We start from the raw sequence: 14,217 nt of genomic DNA, 5'->3' as shown, positions 1-14,217 counted from the left end.
GAAAACATAGAGAAGCACCAAGGACTCAAAGCTGAGGATAGGATACAAATGTAAATGAGACAAGAGAAGCTGTGAATCACAAATTACAAAAAGAGAAATATAACCAGACATTGAAAGTATAGTATATAGTATTAGTATATTTGTGCTGAAAGAGGGTGTGGTAGACAGTTTTATAGGGTTAGGGTAGAGGTGTGTATTCAGACTAGTAGGTAAGAGTTTAGGGGGTGTTCGGGTACTTATAGGTGAGCGTATTGGGGGTTAGGGTAATCCCTGGTGAAAGTTTGGCAGTTTTAGGGTAATCACAGGTGAGAGTCTGGGGGTCTTAGGGTAATCACAGGTGAGAGTCTGGGGGTTTTAGGGTAATCACAAGCGAGAGTCTGGGGGTCTTAGGGTAATCACAGGTGAGAGTCTGGGGGTTTTAGGGTAATCACAGGCGAGAGTCTGGGGGTTTTGGGTAATCACAGGTGAGAGTCTGGGGGTTTTAGGGTAATCACAGGCGAGAGTCTGGGGGTTTTAGGGTAATCACAGGTGAGAGTCTGGGGGTCTTAGGGTAATCACAGGTGAGAGTCTGGGGGTCTTAGGGTAATCACAGGTGAGAGTCTGGGGGTCTTAGGGTAATCACAGGTGAGAGTCTGGGGGTCTTAGGGTAATCACAGGTGAGAGTCTGGGGGTTTTAGGGTAATCACAGGTGAGAGTCTGGCGGGAACTCACAGGTGAGCTCGGCCCAGCTGACGGAGGGGCTGCTGATGGTTTGGATGGTGAAACCGTGCGGCCGGTCGTAGTGGAGCTCTCGGTACCGCACCCGATACCCCAGCAGAACTCCATTTATCCTCTCCTCAGGGGGGGGCTGAGGGAGCAGGAAGGTTTGAGAACCTCAGACAAACAGCTAACGATTACCTAGCCACTCCTACAGCACGTCCCCATTCTCCCGCACGTGGCAAAAATCACGTTCTTATTTTTAACATTTCAAGAGTTTTGACCTGAACAAAATTTATATGACTTTCAAATTGTTGTCTCATTCTACTTCTTGTTTTACTTCTCTGCTGACCATTCTTTCATCGTCTCCCACCTTCAGGAGGTGGTCTTCAAAATGTCTTGAAGTCTTCCAAAAAGGTTTTCAGTTACATTAGGACATGATTGTTTTCTTAACCCGAAGAAAATTACACTTGAAACACCCAGAGTTGGCACTGGCTCTACTATAACTATGGACAGTCGTTGGCTCAGATCCTCCATTTTGTGTCTTCAGTACACTGTTTCATTCAAGCAGGGGTGATGATTCAGTCTTGTGGCTGACCATGCCAGTTGCGATAGCAGTGAAATTTCCCACAGTCCCACAGCAGCGTCCCTCCCGCCACTTGCCTGCCAGCGTACCAGCACCGAGGTCATGGTGTGTGGCGTGACAGAGAGGATTGTGGGAGCTTCATCAGGCACTGAAAGGGGAAAAAAGAGAGGGAGAGACTAAGCCCGTAGACATAGCAATGTTTATCCACAACTGCATTACATCACATCACATGCATGGTGTCATGCATGGTGTCAATCAACCAGGCTGGCCACCATTAGGATCACATACGTCAGACACACACAGAAACACTATCCACGGGTAAGGCAGGCCAAACAAGGTAATTAGCAGAATGTGTGGCAGAACATTCAAGATCCAAGGCAAATGCCTTGATGACTGTGGCATGTGTAACTTCAGTATTAGGCACGAATCAAGCCGAGAGAGAACACAACGATGCCCTCTTCCTTCATCTGTGACATCACCTACTGAAGAAAATTGCTTAAACAATGAACCCTTTTCACTGGCAAGCTTTCTATCGCAGTATTTCTGACTTGTCGGCAAGACAGAGCATGCAGTTTGTAAAACACCATTGGCTGTAGTTCAGCTTAACGTAACGCCCAGATTACACACATCAACTGCAGCAGTGGTGCTGCTGATGGTGATAAAAGAAGTAATGAGTCACAGATGACTGAAAAAAAAATAGATGAGGAGTTCACACAGATGAAATGGGGAGGGGTCAGGGGTCAGGTTGGGTTCAGAGGTGAGAGGTCGTTACCATCCTGCAGCGTGGTGACGGCCTCACTCGAGTCGCTGTACTCGCTGTCCCCGATGTCATTAGTGGCCTTCACTCTGAACTGGTATGAAGTGAAGGGCTTGAGTCTGCAACGGGAGAGGGACAGGGTTCCAGTGACTCATTAACTAACACATAACTGTACCCGGCCATCTCCCAAACCCCTACTCTACACTGATATATCTCACCCTAACCCCTACTCTACACTGATATATCTCTCCCTAACCCCTACTCTACAATGATATATCTCTTCCTAACCGCTACTCTACACTGATATCTCTCCCTAACCCCTACTCTAGATACGCCGTTACATCTCTGCCTAACCCCTACTCTACACTGTTATATCTCTCCCTAACCCCTTCTCTAGATACACAGTTACATCTCTCCCTAATCGCTATTCTATTGATATCTCTCTCCCAAACAGTTCAAATCAACCGCAGTAACCTCACCTGTCCACGAAGTAGGAGGTGGACTCGTGGCTGACCGAGGCGGAGTGGACCGTCCAGTTGCCGTCCGGCAGCTCCCTGGCCTGGATGGTGTAATAGCGCACCGGCGAGAGGCCGTCGCTGCCCGGTTCCCATGACAACAGCACGCTGCGGGCCTGGACCTCCTCCTGCGGCACCAGGGGGCGGGCGGAGGGCTGCGGGCGAGCTGACCGGAGGAAGCAGAAAGACCCTTTCAGCTTTTAGACCTTCCCTCTCCGAGAACCAGGGCAGTCTGCTTGCGCCTCTCTCCGGGGTGGAGGGTTTATTTAAGGCACTTAAACGATTCTTCGCATCACTCCGTGTCTGCCGGTGGATTTAAGGCACCGTCGCACACAGCCGTGAACTTCGCTTTGCACGCTGACGTCAGACCTGACTGGCGCCACAAATGACGAACTGGACATTTATTCACTTGCCAGAGATGTGCATACAGCCTACAGCCCACGCAGCCTATTTAGCCTCCTTGTCATGCAGCTTAACATTTCAACAGCCATGCAGAGCACAGATGCGTTAGAGAAGACCACACCTCTCGTACTTTCGTTTGCTCCAGTGAGTCACCCCTGTGAGGACGCCATTTCATTGCAGGCAATTAGCAGATGCTCTTATCCTTATTTTTATTCATAGCTTTTATATTGCATCCATGTATACATCTGGATACATACTGAAGTAATGCAGGTTAAGTAGCTTGCTCAAGGCTACAAAGGCAGTGTCCTAGCTGGGAATCGAACCAATGACCTTTAGGTTACAAGAGCAACTCCTTACCAATTATACCACACTGCCGCCCAATCTATCATGCCCAGAGCGTGAGTTAAAAAAAAGAAACTGTACTTTAACTGTACAGTTTTGTTTGCATGATTATTTCGCATTTGGCCTTTGATTTGCCAGTATTTTGTGTTCCTCTCCTCTTTCTGCGTGCCAAACACGGGGCTGCGCGTGCGGGCTGTACCCCTCTTCTCCGTGGTGATCACCAGAGCCTCCGCCGCCTCTCCCCAGCCCTTGCGCGTCTGGGCCGTGAGGCGGAACACGTAGACCCGCTCCGGCTCCAGCCCGGTCACCGTGTGCCGCCGGGCGCCGGGTCTCAGAAGCTCCACCACGGCCGCCGAGCTGCTGGTGGAGTTCAGCCGGTACGCCATCTGATAGGCTGGGTGACAAGACACGGTCAGAGAACGCAATGGCTATTGGTTGGCATTGGGCCTAGGTTTATAAAAAAAAACTTCTTCATATTAACAGATGTGTAGGTGGACATTACTGGGTGGCATAGGGTCCGTGGCATGACTTAGATAGGGCGGGGAAAATGAGGAACAGTGGTGGTGTAGGATAAGAGTGATGTCAAGGGAGAAGAGAAAGAGAGATAGAGATGGCGTAGGGAATGGGTGATAACAAGGGAGGAGAGAAGGAGAGATAGATTGTGTAGGACATGAGCAATAGCAAGGGAGAAGAGCAGGAGAGATAGAGATGGCGCAGGGAATGAGTGATAACAAGGGAGGAAAGAAGGCGAGCTACAGATGATGTGGGGTATGAGGGTGGAACAAGATGGAGAGATACAGAGGTTGTAGGGCATGGTGGAGAGTGGCCTAACATATGTTTGAATATTGACTCAAAATTTTAAGTGGCATATCTTTGTTCATGCTCATTTTGCATCCTGCCCCAAACCCTCTCACGACTTTGAGTACAGAGAACGCATGGGGTGGAACCTGGAATGTGAGGGGGGGGAACCTCACCCAGGATGATTCCGTTGGGCTGTGCGGGAGGTTGCCAGGTGAGGCACACAGAGGAGGTCCGCACCTCGGAGAACAGAATCCCCACTGGCGGGCCTGGCACTAAAGGGCACAAAGGGGGATTTTAAGAGGAACAGGAGAGGAACAGGATAGCGGAATGTCATATTACTTCAGAATGGGACACTGTATTTTAAATTAGACAAGTTGGGAATAAACGGCAAGCTGTTAAATCAATTTTTAGAGGATTAAGAGCAATCCTCAGTTCTTCACTGTGGTGAGAAGGGTGCTTGGATCACATTAAAGAAAATGGCTGACATGGCAGCAGAGGTGCAGAAGTCATGGAGCTGTAGCCTCCTAAATATGGTCTCTTGGGATGGGGCCAGAATGCATGCCTACCATCATCCAGGGTCCTTTCCAGGACGGGGGGTGAGCTGGGCATCCCATCTCCGATGCGGGTGAAGGCCAGGACCTGGATCTGGTACAGAATGTACTTCCCCAATCCTGTAAGCTGGACACTGTGAGTGGTGTTCCCCTCCACTGTCCAGAACTGCAGAGAAGAGTCTTCATCTCTGTCCTTATACAACACCTGCCAGGGTGGGGGGAAGGGGGGGGGGGTGCATGGAGGGAGACAGAGAGAGGGGCAGGGCAGAGAGAGAGGAACAGAGATACAGACAGAGGAAAGAAGAGAGGAAGATATTGAAATGGAGAAAGAGGGAGAGGAGGAAAAGAGGTAGAGAGTCCAGGCCAGAGATATACAATGTCATCATCTATGAGTTTAGTAGTTTAACAGCACAAGATCTCTTGTCATGAAAAGACAGCATATCTGAATGGATGCAGATAAAGGGGAGGGAGAGGGAGAGAGAGAGAGAGAGAGAGAAATCAAGAGAGGATTGGATAGAGTGAGCAGGGAGAGGAGGGAAACCAAGGATGGGGAGGAACTGTCAGTGAAGAAGGACGCATCTGCTGTGTGTGTGTAGGTATGTGTATGAGACCCAGATCTCCCTAAAGCTGCTTTGTAACAATGCCTACAATGCCTACGCTATTCAAATAAAACTGAATTGAAATGGAATTGAATTGTGACTAGATATTCCCACTACTATAACATACACGCACAGTGGCCGAATCAAAAAAGCTTTGCATAACATATCCACAGTGGCTGTATACTCTGTTGTCTTTTGCGACTATTTGCACTTGGTTTGTTGTTAACATCTTGCAAGTTACCTTTGACCAAACCTCTCTCCACCCAATGAAATACAATGCAGCTGAAACACACCACAGGCCGCAAGTTAAAGCAGCCTGCAGTGAGTCTGGCTCCATATGGTTCAATTTACCGGCAAGCAGCCACCCGTCCATTATAAGCAAAAGATAAGCTCACAGGTTTATCAAGGCCACAGCATAGATTAGTTATGATAACAAACCAAGTTCATGATAAGAAGCAAGTTTAAGTACTTACTGCTGCTTGTTTGCAATATGGGCATTGACATAACAAAATGGCGTACTGCAGCAGCGCCTCCGGTAGGAAAAGGGCATCCTGCCGTATGGCGCGGCGTACCTTGTACCCCAGGATCAGCCCGTTGCGGTCGGGTTCGGGGACCTCGGACCAGCGCACCAGGATGCTGCTGGAGGTGGCGGCGAAGGCCGAGACGTTGGTGGGGCCACTGGAAGGGACTGTCGGAGGAGAGGGAGGTGTAGCATTCGAATATTGGAGATGTTTTTGTGTTGCAATAAATGAACGAGAGAGGGCGAGGAGTTAGTGACCCAGGAACACAAATAACACCTCCTAAACAAGGCTATAAGAGGGTACTGGGGGAGGGACCTCAGTCATTATTATATCATTATACGTCATTATATTACATTGCAGTCGCTAGGAAGACACGTTACCCAAGTACATCAGTGTGTGTGTGTGTGAGAGAGTGTGTTTGTGTGTGTGTGTGTGTGTGTGAGAATGTTTGTGTGTGTGTGTGTGTGTGTGTGAGAATGTGTTTGTGTGTGTCGTGTGTGTGTGTGAGAGTGCGTGTGTGTATGTGCGCGTGTGTGTGCGCGTGTGAGTGAGAGTGTGTTTGTGTGTTTGTGTGTGCGTGTGTGTGTGTATGTGCGAGAGAGGGTGTGTGTGTGTGTGTGTGTGTGTGTGAGAGGGAGTGTGTGTGTGTGTGTGTGTGTGTGTGTGTGTGTGTGCGTGTGTGTGTGTGAGAGAGTGTGTATTTGTGTAATGTAATATAATGGCTCACCGGACTCTCTGGTTCTCCCTTGGACGGGCCGGCTCCAGGGTCCCGCTCCGATGCCGTTGAGCGCCTGAATGCTGACCTGGTACTGGGTCCACTCCTCCAGGTCCTCGATGGTGAACTCGCGCTCCAGGCGATCGGGGATGACGTGGTAGAGCAGCCGGTCCTGGGGCCTGACCTGGCTGTACTGGACCCGGTACCCCACCAGCTCCGGGCTGCCGTTGTACTCCCACTCAGGAAGGGGCTGTCCCACAGAGAACGCCGCTGAACGCAGAACTCTCACACGCAAACGCACACATTCAGAGCTATAAATACGCCGCGGCAGACAGGCACACGTGCTATACGCAACGCACTTACCACCCATCGCAGCCACAGGCTTGTCTCGCTAGCCGTACGCAAGGAGACGTTGCCGGGGGCGATGTCAGGAGGCGCCTGCAGGGTCTGGATCTTACGGGACGGTTGGCTGGGGGGGCTGGTGCCCACGATGTTCACCTGACGCATTCGAAACCTGGACACAGAGAAATATCATAGATGGGCACTTGTAGAAGGTATAGTTTTGTATAGTATGTGTACCTGTAAAAGGTATAAGTATAGGGGTATAGCATGGGTACCTAAAGAAAGTATAGACATATGTTATGTCTACCTGTATGAAGGTACAGGGGTATAGTATGGGTACCTGTAGAAGTTGTATGTGCACGGTAAGGGTAGCTTCAGAAGGTAAAGGGGCATATTATGTGTACCTGTAGAAGGTAAAGGGGCATATTATGGGTACCTGTAGAATGTGTAGGGGTTGAGGTCGGGCACCACGAGAGACCGGGCATCAGGTTCATTGGGCAGCTCATGGACAGTCACCCACTCCTCGTTCTCTCCAACTATACCAATCTGACAGGACACACACAGACACGGCACTATTCAGTCCACTTTTTTGTCATTTTGCTCTTTTTATAAACAGACATTGAGACCTGTCACTCAGCTCAGTGCACTACAAACACCTCATGACTCACCTAAAAAGGATGAATAAACAAAACTAAAAATTCCCATCTGACGAACCCAAATGTTTTGCTATTTCACGATAATCCCATATTTGGGAGTTTTTGAGTGGCGCATGCTGTAACAATGGGGGGGACAGACGCACGGTACGCCATAGGCTCCTCCACTCTGGTGGGGGAGAGGCTTCTCTCCATCACTCACCTGGGCCTCCACCTGCCAGCAGGAGATTGACGTTTTGCCATCGTAGCCAGGTTTGAACTGCAAGGTGACAGAGCGGGGGCCGATGTTGGAGATGGCCATGTTGGTGGGGGGGCCAGGAATCTCTGTGGAGGGGTGGGGTGGGGGTATTGGATAAGAGAGGGTGAGGATTTACAGAGCCAGGCAAAAGGAAAACTCCTAAACAGAGCTGTAAGAGGTGACTGTGGGAGGGGACTCAACCATCATCATATAATGAAATGACATCACAATCGCTAAGATGCTCACATCCAGAGCCACTTACACAAGCATAAAATTGCAGTGCTAGTCTCAGGAATGCGAAAGTGTGATATGACTGATAATGAATAAGCTGGGGCCTGGATTCAATCAACATTTGTCCTTCCAAGTGTCCACCCCAATCCCAGAAGGATATAGGTTAAATCCCCTGCCAAGGCAGATAAAAACAGGACAAATGACACTCTCCTGCCACTGTATCACATGGCTATACATTACAAGTCTTAACAAAGCCTAGGTACAGTATGAGAAAAGGCCATCTATCAAAGGAAATCTGCATGACCAAGTACGTGTTGCACTGATACACAACATACGTCAGACCTTTATCATATGTCATACATCTACATATGTATGTCATATGTCAAAACCGCAACTGAAAACTTACGCACGTAGATTCCCACATTTTAGGGCATATTTATAGGTTTAAGGGGAGACATCATGCCACCCCCAAGATTTTCACATGAATCCGCTGCTAGACTGGCTAGTACGGCTGCGAGATTTCACATGTGACTATGCTAGACCAGGCGGCCCAGCAATGTGTCTCACCTACGGCTACTTGAGAGCTAGCTATCCTACTAGTAAGAATCACCTGAAAGGGTACATTGCTCTGTGATGCCTGGTTATATCAATTTTTTGTATTCCTGAGACAGTTAGACTTTGTTTTCCTGTTCTGTACAGTATGTTGCTATAAAAAAAATGTTGGATAAAAGCGTCAAATGATCATGTTAGCTAGGCTCTGCTCGCTTTCCTTGTTACTCCGCACTTAATTAGTCGATTGTAGAGCAGTTGATGACACAGTTAACTCACTGAATTGGGCCTGAACTGGGCGCAGATTTTACGGTGAAAACAAAAGCCAGCAGAGCCTTCTGCTCTCCAGAACCGGGGGGGCTGCAGACCCCTGATGCAGAACAATGGTGATGGGCGTGTGCACGACTGTCAAGGCTGTGTTACGGCAGAGCTCCAAGAGTGCCCTCTGGTGACAGACAAGTGTACTACAGCATAACAGTCAAAAGCCCCTAGGACTGGCCTCAACTGATCCCTAATAGGGGATGGGAGACCAAGCAGTCAAGACCAGGGGCATGTCCGAATCAGTCCAGTCGCCTACTATTGAGTATACAAGTTGTATACAGTCGTTGCTGCCAATCACACTGTTCCCAGCCATAGCCCAAAACTTCCATACAAGTAACTTTTTTCCATGACCCTTTGCCAAATTGCACAGTCTCTTGCTCCAATTTCTACAATATGGCTGCACGAAAACTGCACTTCCAACCCTTTCAAAATGCTTTTTGCAAGCCCACGAAAAGTGAATGCGTGACATCACAGTCACTTTCTCCATGTTATTTCTGCAGTCCGTGTGGGAGACACTGACCGGGGGGAACGCCAGAGGAGATGGTGGAGGAGGACAGCAGGCCCTGGCCTTTGGAGGTCATCCCAGCCACCTGGATGGTGTAGGTGGTGAGGGCAGTCAGACCGGTGACCCGGTACTCCTGCGTCACGTTGGGCAGGTAGTGGGTGACCCGGGTGCTGGTGCGGTTGTACTCTTCCCAGGAGATGCGGTACCCTGCAGACGGGGGGGGGGTGGGGGGGGGGGGGGGGGGGCACACACAGGCAGGGGTATGGAGGGAGGCAGGGGTTGAACAGTGCTTTGTGTGTGTGTGTGAGTGTGTGTGTGTGTTTGAGTGAGTGAGTGAGTGAGAAAGAGAGAGAGAGAGACAAAAAGACCGTATGAGCATCTGTGTTGAATGGGTGGGTGTGTGATGGTAGCTATGTTTGTGAGAGCACATCTGAGCATGAGCACCCGTGTACGTGTGTGTGTGTGTGTGTGTGCATGGATGCACCACGTGTATGTGTGTGTACACGTGTACCTGTGAGAACACCATTCTTCTCTGACGGCTCTCTCCAGCTCACTTTCAGAGACGTGTCCAGGATCTCTGTGAAGCTCAAGTGGCCCACGGCACCAGGGGCTGGAAACGCAACAGCCAATCAGATGGGATGAGATACCATAGACATTGCCTGCACCAACCTCACAACGAAGACCAGGGATATCCCATCAGCTTTAATACAAGTTTAATACAAGTGACCGTGGATACCACAGTCACATGCAACTTTGAGTATGGCAGGAAAACATGAACCACTGAACACTACACCCCTACATACAAAGAACAGTCAAGTCAAAGTGCACACTGAGACTCACTATACAAGAATATTGTGAGACTTATGCACCACCAAAAGGCTCATTGCACGAACACAATGACTACTGAATACTATGTCCTATTGAAAACCACAGCGCCAAATGTATTTTATTTTATTTTTTACTTTTTTAACACTCACTGTCCTCGTGCGTGCGCAGTCGCTGAGGAGGACTGCGCGGTCCGTCCCCGGGCGTGGTGAAGCACAGCACCGAGGTGAAGTACTCTGTGAACTTCTTCAGTCCTGTGACGTAACCTACGTGGACGCTGTCCTGGAAGTTGGGCCTCACCGTCACCACGGTAGCCTCCTCCTCTTGACCTGGTTCCCATGCCAACAGCTAAATGATTAGGGGAGGCAGATTTGAGCCAAGATTTAAGAAAAACGCAGCACATTCAGCCTCAACCTGAAACAATACGGCAGGATTTCTCGATTCCCACTAAATATTATTTAAATGTAATTAAAGACACTTGACCAAATAAGGTTGATCGCCCACTGCAATCCGTGCCCAATTTATAAACTCAAAAAACATGCCGATAGTCAACTAGACATTCACAAGGAGTTAAACGACAGAAGACAATACAGCACAACAACTCAGGCAAGGTTCCGGCAGTAGAAGACAGTTCTTCATCCCAGCACTAGAGGTCAGCGTGGCACTGTAGCTCACCTTGTAGCCCTGGTTGATGCCATTGACGAACTGGGGGCTGGGGGCGCTCCAGGTCACGTGGACGGTGGTGGAGTTGACCACCTCGGCTCGCACGTTGCCAGGAGGGATAGTGGGCACTGTGGAAGCGTGAGAAGGACAGAAAAAGGAGGGAGCTTCAGGCAACAGACGCAGAGTGAGTACAGCTACCCGCACACCTACGGCCCCGCACGGTCCCACCCCCGGCTGCCAATCACACACAGAACTTGCCCAGGAGGGAGGGGGGGGGGGGGGGGTCAAAGCCCTACAGTGTTCCATAGCATGTGAGGTCATATTGACAGCTCTTCTCACAGGTCACTGTGTGCCAGTATACAGTAGTTTAACCCTTGTGTACGGTTTGGGTCAAACTGACCTGCTTAAAACTTTTAAAACTAAAAGAAGAACGACACTTTTTAAGAGATGCATTTTATAACCACTGACTGAACCAGCATGAATTTGGTTATCGTTATGTGTTTCCATTGGTAGTTCATCATCTTAATTTTCTTTTGTCTTTTTGCCTTCACAGTTTCTTTGAATATAATAAGATAAAGATGAAATATAATTGAGAATGTCACTTCAGAACATTAAATATCAATAATCTTCTCCATTAAAACCTTGTTTCATTTAAATTTTTCATATGCAGATAGACATGATTTACACCCCCCGTGCCTTCATTATAGTGGATTTATATAAATCACATCTTTATCATAAAAAATGAATGGCACTTTCACTGTTAAACGTGATTTAGCAGAGGCAAATGGTGCATGGTTGCATATGTGGCTGTAAGTAATGACAAAGCTGGCCAGACACATGATCTGGGTGAGAAATTTACTGACTGTGAACAGTAGGTCCTTCACAGTGCTGTGGTAAAATTAGCTTGTTTGCAGAACTGACCAAGGTAAGAGACCAAGGATGAGAACGACGCAGCACTGACGTCAGCAGCACTGACCACGACAGGAGCCGCTCGTTAGCAGTACTGACCACGACAGGAGCCGCTCATTAGCAGCACTGACCACGACAGGAGCTGCTCATTAGGGGCACTGACCACGACAGGAGCCGCTCGTTAGGGGCACTGACCACGACAGGAGCCGCTCATTAGCAGCACTGACCACGACAGGAGCCGCTCGTTAGGGGCACTGACCACGACAGGAGCCGCTCATTAGCAGCACTGACCACGACAGGAGCTGCTCGTTAGCAGCACTGACCACGACAGGAGCTGCTCGTTAGCAGCACTGACCACGACAGGAGCCGCTCGTTAGGGGCACTGACCACGACAGGAGCAGCTCGTTAGCAGCACTGACCACGACAGGAGCTGCTCGTTAGCAGCACTGACCACGACAGGAGCCGCTCGTTAGGGGCACTGACCACGACAGGAGCTGCTCGTTAGCAGCACTGACCACGACAGGAGCTGCTCGTTAGCAGCACTGACCACGACAGGAGCCGCTCGTTAGGGGCACTGACCACGACAGGAGCCGCTTGTTAGAGGTACTGACTGTTTTGCTGAGAGCGCGCAGCCTCACCTCCCTGCAGCGTCCACTCGGTCACCTTGTGGCTGAAGGTGCCCAGCCCGGCTCCGTTGTAGGCCGCCACCTCGATCTCGTAGCTGGTCCAGATGATCAGGTCCTCCAGCAGCAGGTTGGTCTGGTCCGGGTTGGTGATGTTCCTGAACTGGTAGCCCACCGGGAGCCCTGCCAAGCAGTAGCTGAGAGAGGAAGAAAACAGGAAGGAGAGACAGAGAGGAGGAGAACAGGAAGGAGAGACAGAGAGGAGGAGAACAGGAAGGAGAGACAAAGAGGAGGAAAACAGGAAGGAGAGACAGAGAGGAGGAGAACAGGAAGGAGAGACAGAGAGGAGGAGAACAGGACGGAGAGACAGAGAGGAGGAGAACAGGAAGGAGAGACAGAGAGGAGGAGAACAGGAAGGAGAGACATAGGAGAAAGTCATCACGAGAAAAGAGAGATTATGCTGAAGAGGCTAGGGTGCGGTGCGTGCGATTGGGGAGTTTGAGATGGGAAACGGCTGTGGTCTGGGTGGGCGTGGCGTCGCTGTTTGGGGGTGGGGGTGGGGGTGGATGTGGCGTCGCTGTTTGGGGGTGGGGGTGGGGGTGGATGTGGCGTCGCTGTTTGGGGGTGGGGGTGGGCGCGGCGTCGCTGTTTGGGGGTGGGGGTGGGCGTGGCGTCGCTGTTTGGGGGTGGGGGTGGGGGTGGGCGCGGCCTCCTGCGGGCGGGGCACTCACCGGACGACGTAGCCCTGCAGGGGGCCGTTCTGGTGGGACTCGGGCGGGGGCTGCCACTGGATCATGATGGACTGGTTAGTGCGTGCGCTCGCGATCACTGTCTGAGGAGGGGCACTCGGGGGCTCCTCTGGGAGGGACAGCCTGCAGGGGGGAGGGGGAGAGAGGCATGAGACACCGTCACGCTACCTGCCTGTCTGCAGTCTGTCTGGGGAACACAGAGAAACCCCAGGGGCCAAAACACACTCTCACTCTCACTCTCACTCTCACTCTCACTCTCACTCTCACTCTCACTCTCACTCTCACTCTCACTCTCACTCTCACTCTCACTCTCACTCTCACTCTCACTCTCACTCTCACTCCCTCTCTCAAACGTCAAACGTGTCACTCCATCTCTGAAGAAGAGAGAGACGACAGCAGGGATTCAATCAACACGTGTCCTTTAAGTTTTAAGTTGATTAACAATAAAAAGCAACACAGGTGTTCCAACTGACAACTGACATTTTGTACAGTTATTCATTGGCTATGAATAACTGTACAAAAAGAGTATTGTACCTAATTGAACCTGTGTTTTGTAGTTGTTCCAATGGCCTTGACATGCGCTTTTTTGTACGTCGCTTCGGATAAAATGTAACATAACGCAATGCATGAGAACGTCCGCCAAGCAGAATAAAACTGAACGAGGATGGATATGACCTAACGGAGAGGCGTGGCCACGGCGGGGTCCTCACCGGGTGGTCTCGCGGCTGAACGGCCCTTTGCCCACGTCGTTGACGGCGCAGAGGCGGAACTGGTAGGAGCGAGCGGGGATGAGCCTGCTGACCGTCACGCTGCCGGCCTCGGGCCCGATGCCGGCCAGGAGCGCGGCCCACGGAGCGTCTGGGCCGCACGGACAGACGCACGGAAAAGGCAGGCGGACAGACAGACACATCGTTAAAGGAGGAGCGGTAATTCAAAGCCTTCTCTGTTACACCCCATTACTTCCATGATGCACTTCCCGTTGTCATTCCTAGGATTCCCAGTCTTTCCACAGTATTCCTAGGCACTCATATTATTCCAGCTCTCCCAAAGTTCTCATTCTTCAGCTGTGTTTCCAGTTTCCTAATAGCCCTGCCTGTTGCTCGCGGAACTGAACTGTCTACTTC

The 14,217-nt window shown here is 50.4% G+C and overlaps 1 protein-coding gene across 3 annotated transcripts in view; it reads right to left on the bottom strand.

Annotated features, from left to right (window-relative positions):
* Positions 1–14,217, bottom strand: part of LOC118216614 (protein sidekick-2-like) — a 70,056-nt gene that overhangs the window by 13,430 nt on the left and 42,409 nt on the right. For all 3 annotated transcript variants that reach the window (XM_035397950.1, XM_035397951.1, XM_035397952.1), the window contains 19 exons: positions 13,804–13,951; positions 13,076–13,216; positions 12,360–12,541; positions 10,825–10,940; positions 10,302–10,497; positions 9,836–9,934; positions 9,340–9,531; positions 7,683–7,804; positions 7,264–7,373; positions 6,849–6,999; positions 6,498–6,735; positions 5,822–5,937; positions 4,666–4,855; positions 4,273–4,371; positions 3,498–3,692; positions 2,519–2,720; positions 2,055–2,158; positions 1,360–1,430; positions 712–847 (listed from right to left, as the gene is read on the bottom strand). In XM_035397950.1, the coding sequence (XP_035253841.1) occupies positions 712–847; positions 1,360–1,430; positions 2,055–2,158; positions 2,519–2,720; positions 3,498–3,692; positions 4,273–4,371; positions 4,666–4,855; positions 5,822–5,937; positions 6,498–6,735; positions 6,849–6,999; positions 7,264–7,373; positions 7,683–7,804; positions 9,340–9,531; positions 9,836–9,934; positions 10,302–10,497; positions 10,825–10,940; positions 12,360–12,541; positions 13,076–13,216; positions 13,804–13,951 (2,808 nt within the window). The remainder of the gene's footprint in view (positions 1–711; positions 848–1,359; positions 1,431–2,054; positions 2,159–2,518; positions 2,721–3,497; positions 3,693–4,272; positions 4,372–4,665; positions 4,856–5,821; positions 5,938–6,497; positions 6,736–6,848; positions 7,000–7,263; positions 7,374–7,682; positions 7,805–9,339; positions 9,532–9,835; positions 9,935–10,301; positions 10,498–10,824; positions 10,941–12,359; positions 12,542–13,075; positions 13,217–13,803; positions 13,952–14,217) is intronic.

The sequence above is a fragment of the Anguilla anguilla genome, chromosome 17, assembly GCF_013347855.1.
Source record: "Anguilla anguilla isolate fAngAng1 chromosome 17, fAngAng1.pri, whole genome shotgun sequence".
Lineage (NCBI taxonomy): Eukaryota > Metazoa > Chordata > Actinopteri > Anguilliformes > Anguillidae > Anguilla > Anguilla anguilla.
The sequence above is the reverse complement of the archived record's forward strand: the minus strand, read 5'-3'. Positions and strand labels throughout refer to the sequence as shown.